Source organism: Panthera uncia, chromosome F1 (genome assembly GCF_023721935.1).
Source record: "Panthera uncia isolate 11264 chromosome F1, Puncia_PCG_1.0, whole genome shotgun sequence".
In the NCBI taxonomy this organism is placed as follows: domain Eukaryota; kingdom Metazoa; phylum Chordata; class Mammalia; order Carnivora; family Felidae; genus Panthera; species Panthera uncia.
Genome location: NC_064813.1, coordinates 15,467,106 through 15,487,484, shown reverse-complemented (window position 1 = coordinate 15,487,484; position 20,379 = coordinate 15,467,106). Strand labels below are relative to the sequence as shown.

General features: G+C 41.6%; 2 protein-coding genes and 8 non-coding genes across 11 annotated transcripts in view; 9 read left to right on the top strand and 1 right to left on the bottom strand.

The window, feature by feature from the left end:
• The first annotated feature begins 417 nt into the window (after nt 1-417).
• LOC125926061 (small nucleolar RNA SNORD75) lies at nt 418-479 on the top strand. Its single transcript, XR_007458991.1, has one exon. It is a non-coding gene; the product is annotated as a small nucleolar RNA SNORD75 (small nucleolar RNA).
• A 462-nt stretch (nt 480-941) lies between these two features.
• Nucleotides 942-1,008, top strand: LOC125926058 (small nucleolar RNA SNORD77). The gene has a single exon (XR_007458989.1). It is a non-coding gene; the product is annotated as a small nucleolar RNA SNORD77 (small nucleolar RNA).
• A 255-nt stretch (nt 1,009-1,263) lies between these two features.
• LOC125926047 (small nucleolar RNA SNORD44) lies at nt 1,264-1,324 on the top strand. Its single transcript, XR_007458978.1, has one exon. It is a non-coding gene; the product is annotated as a small nucleolar RNA SNORD44 (small nucleolar RNA).
• A 246-nt stretch (nt 1,325-1,570) lies between these two features.
• Nucleotides 1,571-1,635, top strand: LOC125926059 (small nucleolar RNA SNORD78). The gene has a single exon (XR_007458990.1). It is a non-coding gene; the product is annotated as a small nucleolar RNA SNORD78 (small nucleolar RNA).
• A 327-nt stretch (nt 1,636-1,962) lies between these two features.
• Nucleotides 1,963-2,047, top strand: LOC125926041 (small nucleolar RNA SNORD79). Its single transcript, XR_007458973.1, has one exon. It is a non-coding gene; the product is annotated as a small nucleolar RNA SNORD79 (small nucleolar RNA).
• Nucleotides 2,048-2,207: 160 nt separating this feature from the next.
• Nucleotides 2,208-2,288, top strand: LOC125926048 (small nucleolar RNA snR60/Z15/Z230/Z193/J17). The gene has a single exon (XR_007458979.1). It is a non-coding gene; the product is annotated as a small nucleolar RNA snR60/Z15/Z230/Z193/J17 (small nucleolar RNA).
• Nucleotides 2,289-3,014: 726 nt separating this feature from the next.
• LOC125926043 (small nucleolar RNA SNORD47) lies at nt 3,015-3,092 on the top strand. The gene has a single exon (XR_007458975.1). It is a non-coding gene; the product is annotated as a small nucleolar RNA SNORD47 (small nucleolar RNA).
• Nucleotides 3,093-3,248: 156 nt separating this feature from the next.
• On the top strand, nt 3,249-3,325 carry LOC125926040 (small nucleolar RNA SNORD81). The gene has a single exon (XR_007458972.1). It is a non-coding gene; the product is annotated as a small nucleolar RNA SNORD81 (small nucleolar RNA).
• A 1,514-nt stretch (nt 3,326-4,839) lies between these two features.
• LOC125926028 (40S ribosomal protein S27-like) lies at nt 4,840-9,572 on the top strand. Its single transcript, XM_049635321.1, has 3 exons — nt 4,840-4,903; nt 7,130-7,193; nt 8,894-9,572. Exons 1-3 carry the CDS (start codon nt 4,840-4,842, stop codon nt 9,123-9,125), a joined length of 360 nt encoding a protein of 119 aa, XP_049491278.1. The 3' UTR covers nt 9,126-9,572.
• A 1,553-nt stretch (nt 9,573-11,125) lies between these two features.
• Nucleotides 11,126-20,379, bottom strand: part of DARS2 (aspartyl-tRNA synthetase 2, mitochondrial) — a 29,385-nt gene continuing 20,131 nt past the window's right edge. For both annotated transcript variants that reach the window (XM_049633977.1, XM_049633978.1), the window contains 5 exons: nt 19,485-19,637; nt 16,655-16,873; nt 16,328-16,438; nt 14,215-14,290; nt 11,126-12,746 (listed from right to left, as the gene is read on the bottom strand). In XM_049633977.1, coding sequence (XP_049489934.1) covers nt 12,532-12,746; nt 14,215-14,290; nt 16,328-16,438; nt 16,655-16,873; nt 19,485-19,637 — 774 coding nt within the window. In that variant the 3' untranslated portion in view covers nt 11,126-12,531. The remainder of the gene's footprint in view (nt 12,747-14,214; nt 14,291-16,327; nt 16,439-16,654; nt 16,874-19,484; nt 19,638-20,379) is intronic.

Here is a 20,379-nt window from a genome sequence, read left to right as displayed (position 1 = left end):
CGTGAAATTATGGGTGGTGTAAACGATCTGTGGTATAGGTGATAGAAAAGAAATATGCTTAGACTGTAGAACAAATGATTAATTTTAAAGTTTGGGAAGAGCGAGCAAGCGTGGGGGGCGGAGAGGGAGAGAAAATGCCAACCAGACTTAGCACTGTCAGCGCAGAGCCCAACGCAGGGCTCTAAGCGTAAACGGTGAGATATGACCTGAGCAGAAATCAAGAGTTGGACGCTCAAGGACTGCGCCACCCGGGGGCCCCAGAACAAAATGGTTATTTTAAGAATCCTAATCTTTTCCCTAGAAATGGTGCTGGGCACGAATGCAAAGTGGCTTTTGATGGCTTCTGATGGGCAGGTAAGAAACGGGTTAATGCAGTGGAAAGGAATCCGATCTCCTTGGAGGTGGGGTCTTTTGTTAAGCCTGTGATGGTTTAAGAGTAGTGGACAGAAGGGATTTCTGAAAAATCCTATTCTGAGGCTTAACCATACCTAAAACCTTGATAGTTACTTTGGCTGCGCAGTATGTTTAATTGGATGCTCTTTGTTTTCTAGTTCTGTGCCAAAGGGGTGAAAATGGCTGCAAAGGTAAGTTACTGAAATTCCCTCACCAAGGGAAGTTAGGTTGAAAGTCCAGTAAATGTGCTACAATGATGACATTATATTTGCTACTCTTGACTGTGAGAATGACGAGAGTTACTACCACCATTCCACTTAACTGAGGCACACAAAATGGTGATTTAGAGAACTTGGAGATTGACACTACTTTTACATGAAGCTGTTTCTTCCTAGGTCCTAAAGTTCAAGTTGCACATGCTACCCATGGGCAAACAGGTAAGGAACCTTTTAGATAGTCCGTGTTTACCCAGTCCTTTTCAATTCTTTTTTTACATGTGAATGCCTACACTCTGGTATTCTGTATGAAATGCTAACAACCTGGAACAGATACTATGATGGTTGCATAGTTCAGCAGATTAGATCATGAAGAGATAGCTATCTGTCTGATGTATCGAAGTTGATAGGAAAATTGGTTTGCTGTTAGTAGCATAAGCAAAATGTCATTAACCTAGTTTCCTTCCTTCCTTTTTTTGTAGGCGCTAAAGGGAGTTGGCTGGAAATTGAGGTGAGCAGAATTGTAATGGAGCTAAATGTTGGTAACAGGGCAAACATCACAGTACAGCTAATGGCTGTTTAGAGTTGCCTTATGCACAGGAAGCACTCCTACCACCAAGTGCTTGAATGTGTTGCTGAATGTAGTAAAAAGCAGCCTGGATGATGATAAGCAAATACTGACTGAACATGAAGGTCTTAATTAGCTCTACCTGATTTCAGGCATTTTTGACGTTGTGGGGAGAAAATTCATCTTTTGCCTCTTGTGAAACTGTCTTTATTTCTTAGGTGGACTTGAGTCTCAGTCATGTTTGGAGCAACGATTTATTTTGGTAAGTATTAAGCATTTTAGTAAGCTCAAAACTTAACTGAGTGCTGATGAAATAGAATGCTTAACTACCAAGTTAACTAGTTTACTGTGGCTACTTAGTGGATGCATGTTGAGCATGCTGTGAATGGGGTTTTTGAAATGATGTTGACCAAATGTCTGACCTGAAGTGAGCATGTAGACAAATTTAACACTGAAGAACCCTGTGACAAATAACTCTGAGAAGAATTCGGTGATAATTAACATTTTAACGAAGTGTCTTGTTTTTTTTCTAGGTTACTGGCCACTATCCTGGATGGCTTGCTTGGGGTAAGACAAAACAGTTCTTTGGTTGCTGAACTCAAGTCAAGTTCATGTGTGGCCGAAATGTGCTATAATGTGTTAAGTGTGTTCTGGTGTTTCAAGGAAGATTCAGCCATTGTGAAGTGCATTTAATTTTTTTTTTTTTTTTTGGTCAGGTGTTGATTTTGAAGAACTTTTTATATAAAGGTATGTATTCTCTAAACCTTTTTTGGTTAACAAGCAAGATACTGTTAGTGATGATTTTTGAAATTAAAAACAGATGGGAATCTCTCTGAAAAAGAGTGAAGATTTCTTACAAGCTGAAACAGTATTTGGAAAAGTTGAGAAATCCACTTGTTACTACCTGTTAACTAAATTTGACTAAATTTCTGCAGGTGTGAAGAGTTAGTGGCTCACGAGGCCCGGAATGAGGAGTTTTAAGCCAAGGTATAGTCGTTTCAAGTTGGGTGTTTATATGAAGTGGTTTAAAGCCGATACAGTGATGAGAACATAGTTCAGCAGACTTGACAGTGATGAGCAACATTGTCTTTCGCTCCTATCTGACGTATCTGGCTGCAGCAACCCTATCCATACCCTTGAAAACGAGCCATTTATTCTACCACAGGAAACGTTCAGGGTTGGGGTAACTAGTGGCTTATATACAAATGTTTTTTTTAGTTTATTTTGAGGGGTGGGGGAGGAGCAGAGAGGGAGACAAAATCCACTCTGCAGAATCCAGTGCAGGGCTCCATCTCCCTGACTTCATGACCTGAGTCGGACATTTAATTAACTGAGCCAACCAGGCACCCCAAATGTTTCAATTTTACGATTTCACATTTTGAGAAGCACGGGTTAAGTTTTTCCAGGAAATTGTAATTTTTTTTGTAAATAAGCTTCATGTTTTAAAGCAGTTTCAATATTGACAACAAAATTGAACGTAGGATCCCATACATCTGGTCTTCACGCCTTCCTCAACATTCAGCACTAGAGTGAGACTTTGGCTACAATTATGAACATACAGTGAGACCATTAATCGCCCAAGTCCACAGCTTACATTAAGTAAGGTTCTTTTGTGTTACACGTTGTATGGGCTTGGACAATGTGATACATCCACCATTGTCCGTGTGTAGAATAGGTTTGCTGCCCTAAATGTTACTTTTCAGAAAGTTAAAAATGGGGAAAACCAGTACAAATTTTAAATGGCTTTTTTTCCCCCCCAACATATACAAACAGGCAGACTGTCAACCTGAACATTAAGAGGTAAGTTGGTCTGTGTTATATGTGATAAGTTAGCATGTAACCAGTGATGTAATGATTCTGCCAAATGAAACCGAATGATATCACTCATAAAACCGTTCCATTTTGTTTCTGAGGTTACTAGCAAACATCATGTGGGGTGGTTTTTGTTTTTTTCACCATAATTAACCTGCCATCGTTGCTTTTAGGGCATTTGTGAGGGCAGCAATCCAGTTAGGAGCGCAGCTTGCTAGTTGAAAGGTGAGACTAAAAACCTCAGTACTGTTGTCTTAATCCAGAATACATGATGATCTCACTCCAACTTGAACTCTCTCACTGATCATTTGATGATTATAAAAGATCTGATATTCTTTGTATTCAGATTGCAATTTGAATTAAAACATAAAAATGTGTCTAAAAGTTGCTGCTTTGTCCTTCCAGCACCTGGATGGATGCCCACAGGATAGAAGATCAAGCTTTTCAATATCAATAAATTTTTATAAACCATCTGGTCAAGAGTGCTGATTTCAATTTAATGGGATGAAGGAAGGAAAATTACATCATTGTAATTAAGATCCTGTGACATTAGCTTAAAACAGTTGACATTGAGATGTATTTTATAGGATACCTTGGGCTTGAAGGTGCAGGAAAATAAACTACAGCCCTGTTCATGTTTAGAATGCAGAATGGTGGCATGATCTGAAGGATGAGCTGTGTATTGTGCAGAAATTTCCTAAGGGGCTGAATGTGAAATCCTGCGCCAAAATGCTTCCTATTAAGCAGGATGGTGGTGGGTCTCTGCAAGTGTTAGATGGTATAAGGGAAGTAACCTGGTTATCGCCTCCCACCACATATTAAAAGAAAGCTTAAAGATGGGACAAATACTATGGTCACAGCTGTTAGGAGTGCTGACTTCGCAAGTCAGAATCTCACATTGACCACAGATTGCCTATTGTATTCTGTAAATTACTGAAACTGCTTGGCCTCTGGCAACATAAGAGCCTAGATAACTAAAAATCTGATGAAATCACATTAATTTAGTACTTGAAGTGTGTGGGAACATTTGTGTTGCAATTTAGGACTTTAAGCAGGATTTAGGATTTTAACAAGATAGTGCAGGGGTGCCTGGGCAGCTCAGTGCCCCATATCTAAGGTTACCTCCCTTGGCCCTTCCCCAACTTGCACATTCTCTTTAAAACACGGAGGATGTTGCAAATCAATCTGGACAAGATGGTCACTCCAAATGTTTGGGTCTGGTGGAGGTGAATTTTGGTGCTTTCAGAGTGAGGAAATTCTGTTAAGCACTTTCCTATAGTCACATTGACATCTACACTTCAATCTTTTAAATTCCTTCTACAGGAAAGGTTAGATAATCCATGGTTCATTACTGCTTTTGGTTCCAGTGCCCACCCCAGTGTCTCCCAACAGGCTCTGAGACCCTCTGAAGCAGGAACCATCACTTGGCTCCAGCTCTCCCCCTTTTCATTCATATCACCAGTGGTGACCTTTCTTGGCATTACATATTCTTAGTTTCCTCTAGGAGAATGTAAACTCCGTGAAAAGGATTTAAATCTTGTTTGTTGCAGTATTTCCAAGCTTGTCATTCAGGCAGTCAGTAGATGGATTAGGTAAATCTTTTAGAAATTTAGTGGGTGCCAAAAGATCCTCACAGTGAAATTGGCCTCTTCTATCATAGCCTATGACTTGGGTGACTACAAGTAGATGAGTTCATGGCTGGTTGAATTCTTCTGAAATGACTAATGCAATCTAAAAAGACCTCTCTAGTTGTATTAGAAGCCCAATCTCGTTTAATAAGCCTGAGTGAGGGAAGAGAAAAATAGCAAGTTTTGAATGTTACTATACGTTAAAGGTGTTTTAATCCTTATGATGGCGGTGAGTTTCCATTTTGCAGATAAACGGCCTAAAGGATCAAGTTATCAGAGGCCATGCAGTAAGTGGTAGTGCTAAGAACATATAGTAGCATATCTTAATTGACAACAAGTACACTGAGGATAATTATCTTGGACGACTGGAAGGGAGGGCCAAAATCAATACAGGCAGGAATGTTAAAAGTCTTGTTGCCTTCTGGTCTGAAAAGTCCCAATACATAATATACTTAGGGTCAGGGGAGAGCTAGCTTGAAAGAAGATTGGGAAAGACAAGGTTAATGGAACACAAACACCGTGATCTCCAAAAGTGGGGCTGGGCTGATTTAAAAAGATGGGCACCTACCTGGGTGGCTCAGTTGAGCTTCTGACTCTTGATTTTTGCTCAGGTCGTGGTATCCAGCTTTGTGTGGCTCTACTGAGTGGATCCTAAGATTCTCCCTCTGCCCCTCTAAACAAAATTGTAACAGCAAAAACCTTAATGTGACCTTAGCCTCTGGCACTGAGTGGGAGTTAGTACTACTCAAATTACGAGGTGCCCTCCAATGCTTGGAACCCATAATCCTATAACCCGTCACAGTGCTTCTACACTGAGGAAGGTGATGGATGGGTTGTGTAGAGTACTGTACTGTTACTGGTAACTTGAGTTTGAATAACATACCTACATTTATGCTTATATTTGATTTGGTTCCTTGAAAGTTACACCCATCACTAAGAGCCCATGTAAGTTATTGAGTGTAATGGAAATAACCCATTAGTTCACTCCACCCTACCAGAAAGCAGTTCTAATTTAGTACACGATGTTTTGCTAACTGCATATCCTGCCAAGCACATGAAGAATGGATCCCCGTGCAGTTATGCTCTCAAGCTAGAAAGTTGGGTTCCAGGATTCCAAACTAGTGCTTATTTATCCTTCAAATGTTGCAGCTTTTTAGGTAGATAGACTTTTCTCATCTTTCAAAAAGCTGTACGTTTATGTATTTTTTTTTAACGTTTATTTATTTTTGAGACCGAGACAGAGCATGAACGGGGGAGGGTGAGAGAGAGACACAGAATCTGAAACAGGCTCCAGGCTCTGAGCTGTCAGCACAGATCCCGACACGGGGCTCGAACTCACGGACCACGAGATCATGACCTGAGCCGAAGTCGGCCGCCTAACCGACTGAGCCACCCAGGCGCCCCTTTATGTATTTTAAAGGGATCCTCATGCTCCTGAGCTTGGAAATGATAAACTATGCTTCCTTGTTCTCTCTTATTCCCGGTGTAAAGCTATGGAAAGCGTTAGTGTAGCGTGCTGCACAGGTGATAAAGCTGAGACTGGATTTGTGTTCTAGTGACCTAATCATCCCAAGCCATTGTCTGAAAGGTCAGTGCTAGCAGAAACAGACCCATAAATACAGAGAACAAACTAATGGTTGTCAGAGTGGAGAGGGAGTGGGGGATGCAGACTTCCAGTTATGGAATGAATAAGTCAGGGATGGAAGGGACAGCATAGGGAATCTGGTCTATGGTGTTGTAATAGCGCTGTATGGTGATAGATGGTAGCCACGCCTGTGGGGAGCCCACTACAACATACAAAGAAGTTGAATAACTATGTTGTGTAACACTGTGTGTCAATTATACTTCATTAAATTTTTAATAAAAAAAATTTAATGAAAATGAATTAACATGTAAAAAAATTAAAAGGTCAATGCTTGCTAAGAGTTAAGCTACCATAAGCTGCCAGCATGCCCTCCCCTGCCTGTATTAGTCGATCATTTAATTCACTCAAAAGAGGTTTTTTGAACATCTATTATATGCCAAGTAGTGCTGGGAATAGGTATTACAAAGAACAATACAGACAAAAATAAAATCCCTGCCCTCATGGAGCTTATATTCTACTGGGGCAAACAAAATACAATACACAAAATACAGTATATCAGGGAATGTGGTTAATAATATAGTACTACAGAGGAAAAATAAAGCAGGGAAAGGAGGGCAGAGCATGCTGGTGGGCTGCAGGAGCTCATTCAAATATGGTTGTTAGGGAAATACTCACCAAAAAAGGAAGTATTTAAGCAAAGGCTTGAGGTATTAGGAACTAAACAGTGCACTTATCTGGAGAAAAACTGCTAGGTGACAGCTGGGGCAAAGTCCTGGACGTGGGCTCATGACTGGAAAACACCAGGAAAAGCAAGGACACCAGTGTGGGTGGTACAGGGGGAGCTCAGGAGGAGATGGTCAGTAGGTAGCAGGTGGCGAGTCATGGAGAGCTTTGGAGGCCACTGTAAGGACTCTGGCTTTTCTCTAAGATGGGAAACGACTGGAGGGTTTTGAGCAGAGGAGTGATGGGACCCTTACTGAGACTGCTGAAGGGTAAGGATGCAAGGGTAGGAAGCTTTTGCTGGATCCTTTTTAAAGGATCAGATGCTGGATATATTTTGAAGATAAAGCTGACCTTTGAGACAAAAGTTTCTCCCGATTCATTTTTTTAAAAGAAGTTTATTTTTAGTAATCTCTACACCCAACATGGGGTTGAACTCATGACCCTGAGATTAAGAGTCGCATGCTCTTCTCATGTACCAGTCAGCCACCCCACCAGATTCACTTTCTTGATCTGACCATAAAACTGAGGACTAGTATGTGTTTTTGTTTTTAATTTTCTTTAATGTTTATTTAAAAAAAATTATTTCTTTTTTAATGTTTACTTATTTTTGAGAGAGAGAGCACGAGTGGGGGAGGAGCAGAAAGAGAGGGAGACACAGAATCTGAAGCAGGCTCTAGGCTCCAAGCTGTCAGCACAGAGCCAGATGTGGGGCTCTAACTCATGAACCATGAGATGGTGAGCCGAGCCAAAGTCAGATGCTTAACCAACTGAGCCACCCAGGTGCCCCTAACATTTATTTTTGAGAGACAGGAGAAAGAACACGAGCTGGGGAGGGGCAGAGAGAGGGAGACACAGAATCCGAAGCAGGCTCCAGGCTCTGAGCTGTCAGCACATAGCCTGACATGGGGCTTGAACCCACAAACTGAGATCATGACCTGAGGTGAGGTTGGTGCTTAACTGACTGAGCCAGCCAGGCACCCTGGACTAGTATATGTTTACAAGATGACTTTGGAATGTCTGGGAAAAGGAATGTTACATATAATAAAACCACCTTTATGTGGCACTCACTATAGTCAGGGATATACATCAAGGACTCAACTAGGTACCTTCATATACAACACTTGAGGAAAGGATCTGTGCCTCTGTGTAACTAAAACGGAATAAGTTGTTAAAAATTTATTTTACTATTTCCAGGCTCGTGTAATTTTTATGGTAACACAATGTGGCCCTATTCATTTTTAGAGTGTAGATATCAGTTGGCATGGTGGAAAAGACAGGCACCTGATGGCAAAAATAATGTTTCTAATAACGAAAAAAGGTCCCTAAAGAAATGTATTCTAAATGTAATGGAAGTTTTTCATATCTTGCTTTACTTTGGACTTGCTGCCTTTCTTCCAGGCATTAAATCCAAGACTCTGGTATGGTCAAACTCAGCCCTACTACATACAAAACAATTAAGCACAGGTCTTGCAATGAGGCTTCTGCCCTTGACTTTCTTATAATCTCAGGCAAACTGGAATTATAAACCATGGATTCTCGATTCCATCTTTATATGACTGTGACAGGGCATGCGACTTAAATGTGTGTGTGTCCCCAAGTATTTGCTGTCTTAGTAATTGTTTCCATATATACAAAAGTCTCTGAACTTTCACTGTTTCTACCAATACCTGTTCATCACTCTAGCTTTACCATCCTTCCTGACATCTAGTGAGAAGATGCCCTCACCTTGTCCTTCCTCAGGTACAGGCAGCAGTGTTTGGCTACTCCTGGATCTTTGTTTTTCCATGGAAATTTTACAATCTGCTCTTCAAGACCCATCTACTCCCCCAAAAGAGAAAGGTGTTCTGTTGGGATCTGAATTGGATTTTTTTTTTTTTTTGTATAGTTAAAAGATTATTCTTTACAATGTTATAGTAAGATAGATGATAAACTGCATGTATGTGAAGTGTGTAATTTGCTGAGTTTTGTGAAACTCGTCCTCGGAAGAGGAAAAGAAAAAACGTGAAACGAAATGGCTAGTTCAAAGACCAAATTCCTATATTATGGATGTAAAATGTCCAGGTTGCTCCAAGATTATCACGGTTCTCAGCCGTGCTCAGACTGTGGCTCTCTGTGGAGGCCGTTCAGCAGTGTCGTGCCAGCCCACAGGAGGAAAGGCCAGACTCACAGAGGGGTGTTCATTTAGAAGAAAGCAACACTAATGATCCACACAACCTCTTGAATTTGTGTTAAGTCACAGAAAGCCTTATTAGTTCAGTAATTCCAGTTAATCTACCAAAATACTGGAATTATGTTTAATTTTGTAAGGTATACAACAGTGATCTACTTTGGTGTCCATTTTTCAATAAAGTTTTGAGTATGGGCAAAAAAAATATTTAACAAATCTTAATTGCTACCATAGTGAAAGAGCTCTATAGAGCATTCTGAGGTTCTTAATAACTTTTGAAGATTGTAAGTGGTCCTGAGACCAAAAAAATTGAGGACTGCTGTTCTAGGTTAAGAAGCAGGGGCCTAGAGAGGTTAAATGGCTGGGTAAGGCTGCATAACTAGAGAATGGTAAAGTGGGAATTAAACTCAGGTTTGTCCAACTCACACAGGCTCTTTCTTTTTTTTTAATTTTTTTTTGATGTTTGTTTATTTTTGAGAGAGAGAGACAGAGCACAGGCAGGGGAGGGGCAGAGAAAAGCTGGGGGGGCGGGGGGGGGGGGACACAGAATCCGAAGCAGGCTCTAGGTTCCCAGCTGTCAACACAGAGCCTGATGCGGGGCTTGAACTCACGAACCGTGAGATAATGACCTGAGCCGAAGTTGGAGGCTTAACCGACTGAGCCACTCAGGCGCCCCTCATGCAGGCTCTTTCTAACTAAGTTCACTGTCTTAGAGAAGAGTGACTCAGACATGCACTATCGCATGACAACAATTATGTATGCAGTTGTTATACAGCTGTGCCATCAGGTATTTTTACTGTGTACCTGGTTATTTCTTGTGTTACAAAGTAACTTGCTTTCCTCAAAATGAGAAAAAAGTATCCTTAAGGCAGTATTTTGAGGAATGGTTTATACTTAAAACAACAGTAGCAAGAAATGTGATCAGCGTTACAGACTTCTGGTTCTTCGGAGAAGGGAATACTGGACAAGACAGAGCAGCTGTATCGACACACTGTTTTATTCAACCAAAGCCCAAGAGCATAAAGTAATACCATCAGACTCATCATCTGCCAAACCTCTCCCTGATGAGGAGAAATTGTTCATAAGACAAGGCTCTCTTGAAGCCAATAATAACCATTGATTATTTGCATATCTTGTTTTTAAAACTGGCACCACAGGATAAATCTAAATTCCCTACGAAAGTGGGGAGGTAGGATTTGAAATACAGCATCCAGTTTACAATCAGATTGTGCATTTTAAAATCCTACTTGTGTTGTTTTCAATCTTATCATTAAGTAGTTCCTTAGTTTTTTGAGAAAAGACTTAATTTAAAATTTTACCCCACCTCAATGATAAAGATCTAAAAGAGTGACATTTCCCTGGACTTCAGAATAAGCATTATGTTTTCTTCTTGAAAGGCAAGACTGAAGAAAAGCTGAGTGATGTCCAAAATGACTAGGTCTCAGATAACAATACCGGATTGTTTGACTTCTGAGGACAGGGGGCCCTTGGTATTTGCAGCCGAGAAAATACTCTCTGGATTTCAGGTGTCTTCTGTAACTCTCATTTCCAGGATAGAAAGACAACATTTTGGTCAGAATTAGGCTTTACACAGTCAATAGTGAGTTTGTTACATTTATCTCATGGGGGATAAATGGATGTGAACTGCACTTTCCCACCTCTTAAAAGGAATTTCTGGAACTTCTCTCCACTGAGAAAGGGTAGGCAGACTTGGACACCCTTTCTCACCAAGACAGCCCTGCCAACAAGAATCTTCTCTCTCCAGAGCACACTCGCAGATGGGGAGATAGGGTTCAAGGACAAACTTTAGAGAAAAGCTCCACCTAACAGTGAATCACTTTCTGCAGCTGTGAAGAACATTCACACTCTTGATCCACTGGGCATCACAGATTAGGCCTGGAAGTGAAGATGATTTTATTTTCCAAACAGAAACAACCATCGGATTGCACTGTTTTTAGAGCACTAAGAAAAATAGGCAGGGATAGAAGACTGATACTTGGTACTTAACTTTTTTTTTTTTTTAATGTTGTACTTCTTTCTGAGAGAGAGAGAGAGAGAGAGAATCCAAGTGAGGGAGGGGCAGAGAGAGAGGGAGACACAGAATCTGTAGCAGGCTCCAGGCTCTGAGCTGTCAGCACAGAGCTCGATGTGGGGCTTACAAACTGTGAGATCATGATCTGAGCTGAAGTCAGATGCTTAACCGACTGAGTCACCCAGGCACCCCAATACTTGGTACTTATAAATCAAAAGAATGTCAAGGCAAAAGTGAAGATAAAGTAGAAAAGAACATTTTCATTAATCAAGGCCTTGTTCTCATTTCATACTTATTAAATAATTAAAAGCTTTTATTTATGTCACAGAATGTATAAGAAAATTACAATAGCCTCTGTGTTCACTTTTCTATATATTCGAAGTTGGCCTAAGGTCAATATTTTCAATTACTTATGATTAAGGAGAAGTGTTATTCAGGGATTAAAAATAATCACTATTTTTAAAGATTTTTTTTTAAGTAATCTCTACATCCAACATGGGGCTCAAACCTATAACCATGAGATCAAGAGTTGCATGCTCTTCTGACTGAGTCAGCTGGGTACCCCAATAATTATATTTAAAAATAGAAACATAAATAGAATACTGATTAATAAAATTACTGTTTTTTTATGCTACAGATAAGCAGTTTTATTTAATCTTAGACTATAAAATACATAGATGTATCTGTTCACAGATAAATAGTCCCATTTTCTTACATTTGTGTAATGCTTCATAGTTTTTCAAAGCATTTTCACTCACAATACCTCCACGTACATCATCTCCTCTGGTTCTGGCAAGAAGAGCCTTGTGAGGGAGCCAGGGCAAGTACTGTTCCCATTTCATACAAGCAGGAAAGGAGGCTAAGTGATGTTTCTGTAACTTGTTCAAGGTGAAACATTAAGATTCTGTGATTTCCATTTCAGTGATTTTTTTTTTTTTTTTGCATTGTATCATGCTGCTTCTCACTATATTATGCTGAGAGTCAACATGTCACTATCTAGCTTAATTTACAGGATTCTCTTGATAAGGCTGGTTGAACTGACCCCTCCATCAAGGGACTAAAGGGGCAAGCATTTCCCCACGTTTCACATGGTCTGATTATCTTTGTCTTCAGTGGACAACTAACTATCCAGGTATGAAAAACATGATTAAGAAACACTAAGCTGTTCAATTCTCCAAGAAAGGGCCATCTTTACACCTCTCCAAGTCAGAAACTACAAAAGAAGTCCCAAACAAAAAAATCCTAATAATGCATGTTATCAAGTAAAAATTGGATACCTTCTGTTTCTTTACTGTGGTAAAGAATGTTGTCTGGGTTCCTTCCACCTAAAGACCCACTTACAGACCTGTGGCAGAACTCCACATCTGATTTCAGCCTTGGGGAAGCAAAGAGGACAAAGCTGAAAAGCTCAGCTTTCTGGATGATACAGCTGATTCAATGAGCTCTTTTCTGCTTCTGAGTCTGCTGGCCAGGAGACCTGGATATGATAGGGCTTCAGTTCCTCAGGAGGGAGAGAATCTGGGGCATTGCTCATGAGGTCATGCCCCCGGAAGGATTTGGGGAAGGCTATGACATCTCTGATGCTTGGTGCTCCAGTGACAAGGCATATCAGTCTGTCCAAACCTGGAAGTAAAATATCAAAGTTAACAGATGAGAATGTAACCTAAGGTTAAGTGACTAAGTTTTTCTTTTTTAAAAATATGTATTTTTTTAACGTTTATTTATTTTTGAGACAGAGAGAGACAAAGCATGAACGGGGGAGGGTCAGAGAGAGGGAGACACAGAATCTGAAACAGGCTCCAGGCTCTGAGTTGTCAGCACAGAGCCCGATGCGGGGCTCAAACTCACGGACCGCGAGATCATGACCTGGGCCGAAGTCGGCTGCTTAACCGACTGAGCCACCCAGGTGCCCCAATGACTAAGTTTTTCTACAAAGGTTATAGAGAACTATTTTTAAAAATTTTTTTAATGTTTATTTATTTTTGAGAGATAGAGCATGAGAAGGGGAGGGGCAGAGAAGGAGAGGGAGACTCAGAATCCAAAGTAGGCTCCGGGCTCTGAGCTGTCAGCACAGAGCCCAATGCGGGGCTTGAACTCATGAACCATGAGCTTATGACCTGAGCCGAAGTCAGAGGCTTAACTGACTGAGCCACCCAGGTGTCCCTGTTATACAGAACTTTTAAATAAGAATAAAAAAAAAATTATTTAATTTAATTTAATTTAATTTAATTTAATTTAATTTAATTTTGGAGAGAGCACAAGCAGGGGAGGGAAGTTGGGGGGAGCAGAGGATCTGATGTGGGCTCTGCACTGACAGGCTGAAGGCAGAGACCCTGATGTGGGGCTTGAACTCATGAACCGTGAGATCATGACCTGAGCTGAAGTTGGACATTCAACCGACTGAGCCACCCAAGCGCCCCTAAATAAGAATCTTTAACAAGTTGTGGCCAAGCATAGTTCCCTGCCTTTTTAGGGAACTTTTGTTTGAGAGGTTCTTTTCTCATTCTAGAAAAGTGCTCAGGATGAATATTGACATGCTCAAATTAAGTCACAGCAATTAGTCCTTAGCAACAGTTTTCTAAAGGTTGACAAAAATCAGATGCTGTGCAGGGCACTGCAAGAACACAGATGGAAGTCCTTGCTGTTGAGGGCCTACAATCTAGGTGAGCTTCTGAGAATTTCTCACACTCTTTCTTGCTTGATAAAACAAAGTAACCATGGCAGAGAGCACTGGCATATTCCTACTTTCACACAAGCTGAATAGAATGAGCAGTGCTTTCCAGATTCCTATGAATGTGCCTGTGAGACCCCAGGCATTTGAGAAATATTGACTTAAGACTGAAGTTCTATTCGATTAAAAAAAATCTTTCAAATGCAAATTATCAGTCAAGTTTTATCTTTAACTGGTAAAATACACTTTAAGTATATATGAATGAAATGAAAATACAGATTTAAATTCTTATAATATTCTTGGGCTTGCACCCTATCCTTTTTACCCCCTCTCCTCCTCCGCCCCTGCCTGTAAACTAAGTAAATTTGAGACATAGGGTTATGGAATGAAATTTAGCTTGTAAAAGGATAGATTGTTTACCTAAGGCAATTCCTCCATGAGGGGGCGCCCCCAAATCTAAAGCCTGGAGTAGGTGGGAGAGCAATTTCACATCTTCCTGAAATTCAAAACATAATTCAATGTGAATACACACTGAGGGTCCATCGAATGCCGCACAGTAAGCTTAGGTGCTAAAGGGAAAATAAAGCTGAGTTAAAAAAATACCTTAAGAGGTTGACAGTTTAGCAAGAGACTATGACAAGTCACAGATATTAAAACATGTAGAGACATGCCTGGCACTCTGTGCCAGGCCCGCAGCCACAGATTATACTGATAACGTAAACAGAGTAACACCAATTCAGGACATGGAGATGTGAGCCCAGAAAGGTAGGGTGAGAGCAAGAAACTGTCCTATCACAGGGCCAAGGGAGGAGAACATTAGTAAGAGGGGAATGGTGTCAAACACACCTGGGAGGTAGGACAGCTTGGTGGCCAAGAACAGGCCACTGGGTTTGGTGGCTCTGCAAGTTAATTCATGTGGGTCAATGTGTGTAGATATGTTGAAAGTGTATCTGACAATGGTTCTCTCACCAGGCTACACATCAGAAACAGGTGGGGACCTTTTAAGGAACAGATGCCAAAGTCTCACACTTAGAGCTTTTTACTTAATTGGTCTGGTGTGGACTAGTGGGCTGGTTTTTTATTCTTAACACTTTGCCGTTGATTCTGTTCTCATGTGCAGCAGGGCTGAGAACCACTGGTGGGAGGGAAGAAGCAGAAGCGGTGAATTCTCCATGGACTCATTTAAGAAGCTTAACAATGAAAGGAAGAAAATCAGCTGGGAAACTGATGGCTGGATGCCTTGAGTTGGGAGGAGAAAAGTTAAGGGACCTCACCATGACCTTAAAGCTAATGGGGAGTCTGGGTATTTAAGTTCTCCAATCCTGCTCTCAAAAAATAAAGTGCTTTCATCCTACCCCACCCCTGTTAGTTAATCCCACAAAATGACCTTTCAGGACCAGACTCTCTTGGACACTTGCCATTCTGAAATCTATCCTGGCCTTCTATGGAATCGTCAAGAAACTGCAGATTCTTAGGCCCACATCTGTATAGACTCTTTTTATTTTTTATTTTTTAAAAAATGTTTATTTTTGAGTGAGAGCGAGAGCGAGCAAGCATGAGTGGGGGGAGGGGCAGAGAGAGAGGGAGACACAGAATCTGAAGCAGGCTCCAGGCTCTGAGCTGTCAGCACAGAGCCCAACACAGGGCCTGAACCCATGAACTGTGAGATCATGACCTGAGCCAAAGTCAGATACTCAACTGAGTGAGCCACCCAGGCTATCTTAAAAACATTTTTTTTTTCAAAGTTTATTTATTTATATTGGGGGGAGTGAGAGAGAGAGACAGAGAGAGAGAGAGAGAGAGAGCAAGTGAGCAGAGGAGGGACAGAGAAAGGGAAGGTGAGAGAATCCAAAGCAGGCTTTGCACTGATGCTGTGAACGCGGAGCCTGATATAAGGCTTGAACTCACAAACTGTGAGATCATGACCTGAGCTGAAATCAAGAGTCTGTTGCTTGACTAACTGAGCCACCCAGATACCCCCTAAAAACATTTTTTTAATGTTTATTTTTTTTATTGTGAGAGAGAGGGAGCACACACGCATATGCGTGCATGTGGAGGAGGGGTAGAGAGAGAAGGAGGGAGAGAATCCCAGAATCCCAAGTGGGCTCTGTGCTATGGGGCTTGAACTCATGAAACCGTGAGATCATGACCTGAGCCAAGATCAAGAGTCAGACACTTAACCAATAGAGCCACCCAGTCACTCATCTTTAAAATGGGCAGAATAAGGGTATTTACCTCAAAAAGTAATTGTGAGGATTAAATGTATCAATGCAGATAAAGTACCTACTGCCTCGCACATATAGTAAGCACTAATAAACAGCTTTTATTATCATTTACTTTTCAAAGTCTTCAGTAAAAGTAGAGAGACAAGCCAACACTATTCTGTATCTACTGAATCCTTCATTCATAAAATTAAAAAAAACAACACAAACATTCTTGAAGGCAGCTATACTCACCACTATACCACCAACACCAGCTAAAACAGCAAATATTCTGGTTAAAACAAAAAAAGCAGGTTAAGAGATGATGTCACCTTTAGCAGTGTTGCCAGAATGTAACGCTGGAGCTCTGCGTCATGTATTCGGATAGAACCACCTCCTATCTCATTGCCATTTAAAACCAAGTCATAGTGTTGGCTACGGACCTAGAAGATTCACAGAGTCTTTATGTTAGAGAAAATTTCTCATTTTCTGTTCTACACGTTGAAGATGCTACAGCAATTCAGAGACAATGTATTAACTGTGGGCTCGAACCCGACAATTTTTTCCGAGGTTTCCAGAAGTGGGTCAGACTGTGAAATCTGAACTTCTTTGCCCTTGTTTCCACATTTCCTTTTAAACTGGAAGTACTGATACGGTACCTGTTTGGGTTCAGTGTGTAAGAGGTGGATGTCGCTGGGGTGGGGAGCAGTAAATGGGTGGTGGGCCGACTCCAGCTCGCCAGGATTTTCCTCCTTGGGGAGGAAGAGTGGGAAATCCACAACCCAAAGGAAAGAGAACACAGCTGGGTCACGGAGCACCAATCCTCTTGCTTCTAGAAGGTCAGCACATTCCAGTCGTAGTTTTCCCAAAACAGAGCACTGGGAACAGAAAACACAACCACTGAGTTAACTGTGGTGACAGAGTAGACAGCAGATGACACAACCTGGACTCTATAGTCAGGCTATCCTCTGGGAAGGGATCAGGAAATTAACAGATGACACTCTGGGGCACCTGGGTCCAACTTCGGCTCAAGTCATGATCTCATGGTCTATGAGTTGGAGCCCCGCATCAGGCCCTGTGCTGACAGCTCGGAGCCTGGAGCCTGCTTCCGATTCTGTGTCTCCTTCTCTCTCTGTCCCTCCCCCGCCCTCAAAAATAAATAAACATTAAAAACAAAATAAAAAAAAAATAGATGACACACTCTGAGCCTCTCAGGAGACACAGATCTGAGGATGATCTGACCGCAATGTGGTTGAGAATGTCAGACTCAGCCGAGTGAGTAGGATTTGATAACAAAGTGATTGAGAGCACAGGTACCCCAGCTTGACTGACTTGGGTGTGTCTCAGTTTGCCTACTGACTAACTTCCCTACAGCTTTTTCTATAGTAAAATGGAGATAAATGTACCTACTCCGAAAGCCGTCGTGAAGACTGAGACAAGGCATGGAAGGTGCAATACGACTGGCAGCTATTGTGTTGTCTTCCTTACCACTCCTGAAGGGTCGTGTGAGGCTCTGATGAGCGCCTGGCACACAGCTGATGCCCAATACACGTTGGTTATTATTAGAGGGGCAGTACAGATTAGAGGTTAGTTTAAGAGTGTGACTTTTGGAACCGGACTTTGTGGGTTAGAGCTCTGGGTCCTCTACTTCCTAGTTGTGTGTGAGCAGATTTTTAACTTCTGTGCCTCAGGCCTCCTATCTTGGAATGGTAGCCATATCAGTCCTTCTCTCAGTAAGGCTGGCATGAGGATTAAATGAGTTAATATGCACAAAGTACTGAGAACAGTGCTAAGAAAATGGGAAGTGCTTCCTGAGTGCTAACTCTGATAAGCAGAACTTCCCTGAAAAAGGGCTGTCAGGACAAACCGTGCCTGGAGACATGCACAGGCGTCGCTTATATAGCCTCTTCATCTTACGTTTAAATATCCACACAGGGTGCTTGCACTGTGACATATTCAGAATGCTAATGCTATTCCACCTAAGTCTGGTTTCTAGTTCTTTCAAGAAATCCCGGTAGGAATTAGAATGGTACCTTCCTGAGAGAAGAATGCCAGTAGTTTCACTCCATACTAGGAGAGAGTAGAATGGCCAAATGAGTCTGCAGCAGGATTTCTGTATAATATAAAATCCCACAATCTGTGATAAAGTGGACATTCCCTAGCAAGTTTAACAGTGATGTTCATGTCTAGTATTCAAAATAATGTTGAGGGGGCGCCTGGGGGGTTCAGTCAGTCGAGTGTCCGACTCTTGAACTCTGGTCACGCAGGGTTGTGGGATCAAGTCCCGCATTGGGCTCTGCACTGAGTGTGGAGCCTGCTTAAGATTCGTCCTCTTTCTCTTTCTCTTTCTTCCTCTCTCTTTCTTTCTTTCTCTCTCTCTCCCTCCCTCCCCCTTTGCCCTCTCCCCCAACTCATACTTGGTCTAAAATAAGAAACAAAAACCAAAAAAACCCAAAACAAAAATAATGTTGATTAATTCATTGAAAAATGATGGTGGCATCAAAACAGATTTGTAATTAAATACCTTTCTTCACTCCACTATTGCAAGGGAAGGGAAGGAGAGTGGGTTACATTTATTTATTAAAAAAATTTTTTTTTAGATCTTATTTATTTCTTATTTACTCATTCATTCAGAGTAATCTCTACCCTCAACGTGGGGCTCGAACTCATGACCCTGAGATCAAGAGTCACATGTTCTTCAGATGGAGCGAGCTAGGCACCCTGACAGTGGGGTACATTCAGCACTGAAACTGAACTCTGAAACTTCTCCTTTGGAAGGAAACAAGGGTATGTATGGTGCAAATACAAATTAGAAGAATGAACTTGATAAAGTACTAATCAGACACCAATGCTATAAAGGAATCATACTTTAGTGCAAGAATGAATTTATATTACACTTGACCTTTCCAGTATATTTTCAACATTCATGCTTGACTTCTATTCCATACTTGTGTATGTTTTACATGGTCTCTATGGCCAAATCCAGTCTTACACAGATCTCCTTAAGCACAGAGATTTAGCCAGAGCGTGGTGGCACTCAGTACCCCCGGCTGCTGCTCCTGAGGAAGAGGGTCCTGCCCTGACCGAGCAGGGCCAGAGATGTCTGCCAGCCCAGTAGCCTTCCAGCATCTCATCTGTCCCTCCACAGGTTCAAAAGTTTGGGATTCCCAAATTTTCCTAATCTGCAACATCTCGAAAATGAAAATATTTTCCACAGTGATGATCGATAGCCCTTTACCTAAGTGGCCTTCCTAATCAGAGCCAGATCTAACCTGTGTGAACAATGCCAATGGAGGCTGGTAGCTGGTGAAACACACTCTAGTTTTGATACAGTATGGTAAGTGCCGAAAACATTTATTAATATAAAAACTCATGCAGAGCAGCTCCACTTATTGAAATGAACACTTTTAAGTATGTATTATATATGCAGGAGAAAAGAGGCATCGTTCAGCATCAACAGCACAGGCATTTAGAGGTAGTGCTCCTTACTGCTTTCCTGTGCTCTCCGGCCGTGAGCAGGACCACACCGTCCTCTTGGATCTCCATCAGTCTGATTAGTTCTGATCTTTGCTCCTCCATTATGGACTTAGCAACTGGAGAATTCCAGTTTCTATTGGCTTTTGGGAATACAGGTAAGACTTCCTGTGATAAAGAAAAAGACTTACTCACATTTTTTTTTTAAAGTGGGGTTGATTTACTTTTCTTGTAGTATATAAAGATTTCTTGTTCCCCACAGAACTGAAGATGGTCTTCATTCCCTCCCTCAACCCCTTCGAAATGATACTAAATGAATTACAAAAGGAATCTCAACATAATGAAAAAATGAAAGGGGATATAAGGTGGGGAAATACTGCAGATTTGTGGCAGGCTGCAAGGGAACAGAATAGGAAGGATCAAAGCAGCAAGACACAGGAAGCTCTGGCCTGGAGAAAATCGGAGCGGCCTCAGCACAGAAGGAACTGATTTTAGCAGAAGCCTAGAGAGGCTCAGGACTCTTAGGAAGCTTTGGTTTCCCAGGGTAATGGGCAACGACTCTGCTGCTCCCACTAAACTGATCCTACCCATTCACAAAGCCCTTCCGAGGACCCCGTGCTCCCAAACAGCTTAAAAAAAAATTTTTTTTAAGTAACCTCTATACCCAATGTGAGCTTGAACTCATGACCTCCGAGATCACGCTTGTGAGTTCAAGCCCTGCATCAGGCTCTGCGCTGATGGTGTGAAGCCTGCTTGGGATTCTCTCTCTCCCTCTCTCTCTGCCCATGCACACTCTCTTTCCCTTTCTTTCTCTCTCTCTCTTTTTCTTTCTTTCTTTCTCTCTCTCTCTCTGCCCATGCACACTCTTTCCCTTTCTTTCTTTCTTTCTTTCTCTCCCTCTCTCTGCCCA

What these genes read in the sequence shown, in the direction of transcription:
- LOC125926028 (XM_049635321.1), top strand. Translation starts at nt 4,840, where the DNA reads ATGGCGGTGAGTTTCCATTTTGCAGATAAACGGCCTAAAGGATCAAGT. An exon ending in AAGTTATCAGAGGCCATGCA is followed by an intron (nt 4,904 to 7,129) that starts GTAAGTGGTAGT and finishes CTTTTCTCTAAG; the next exon opens with ATGGGAAACGACTGGAGGGT. An exon ending in CTTACTGAGACTGCTGAAGG is followed by an intron (nt 7,194 to 8,893) that starts GTAAGGATGCAA and finishes CTGAGTTTTGTG; the next exon opens with AAACTCGTCCTCGGAAGAGG.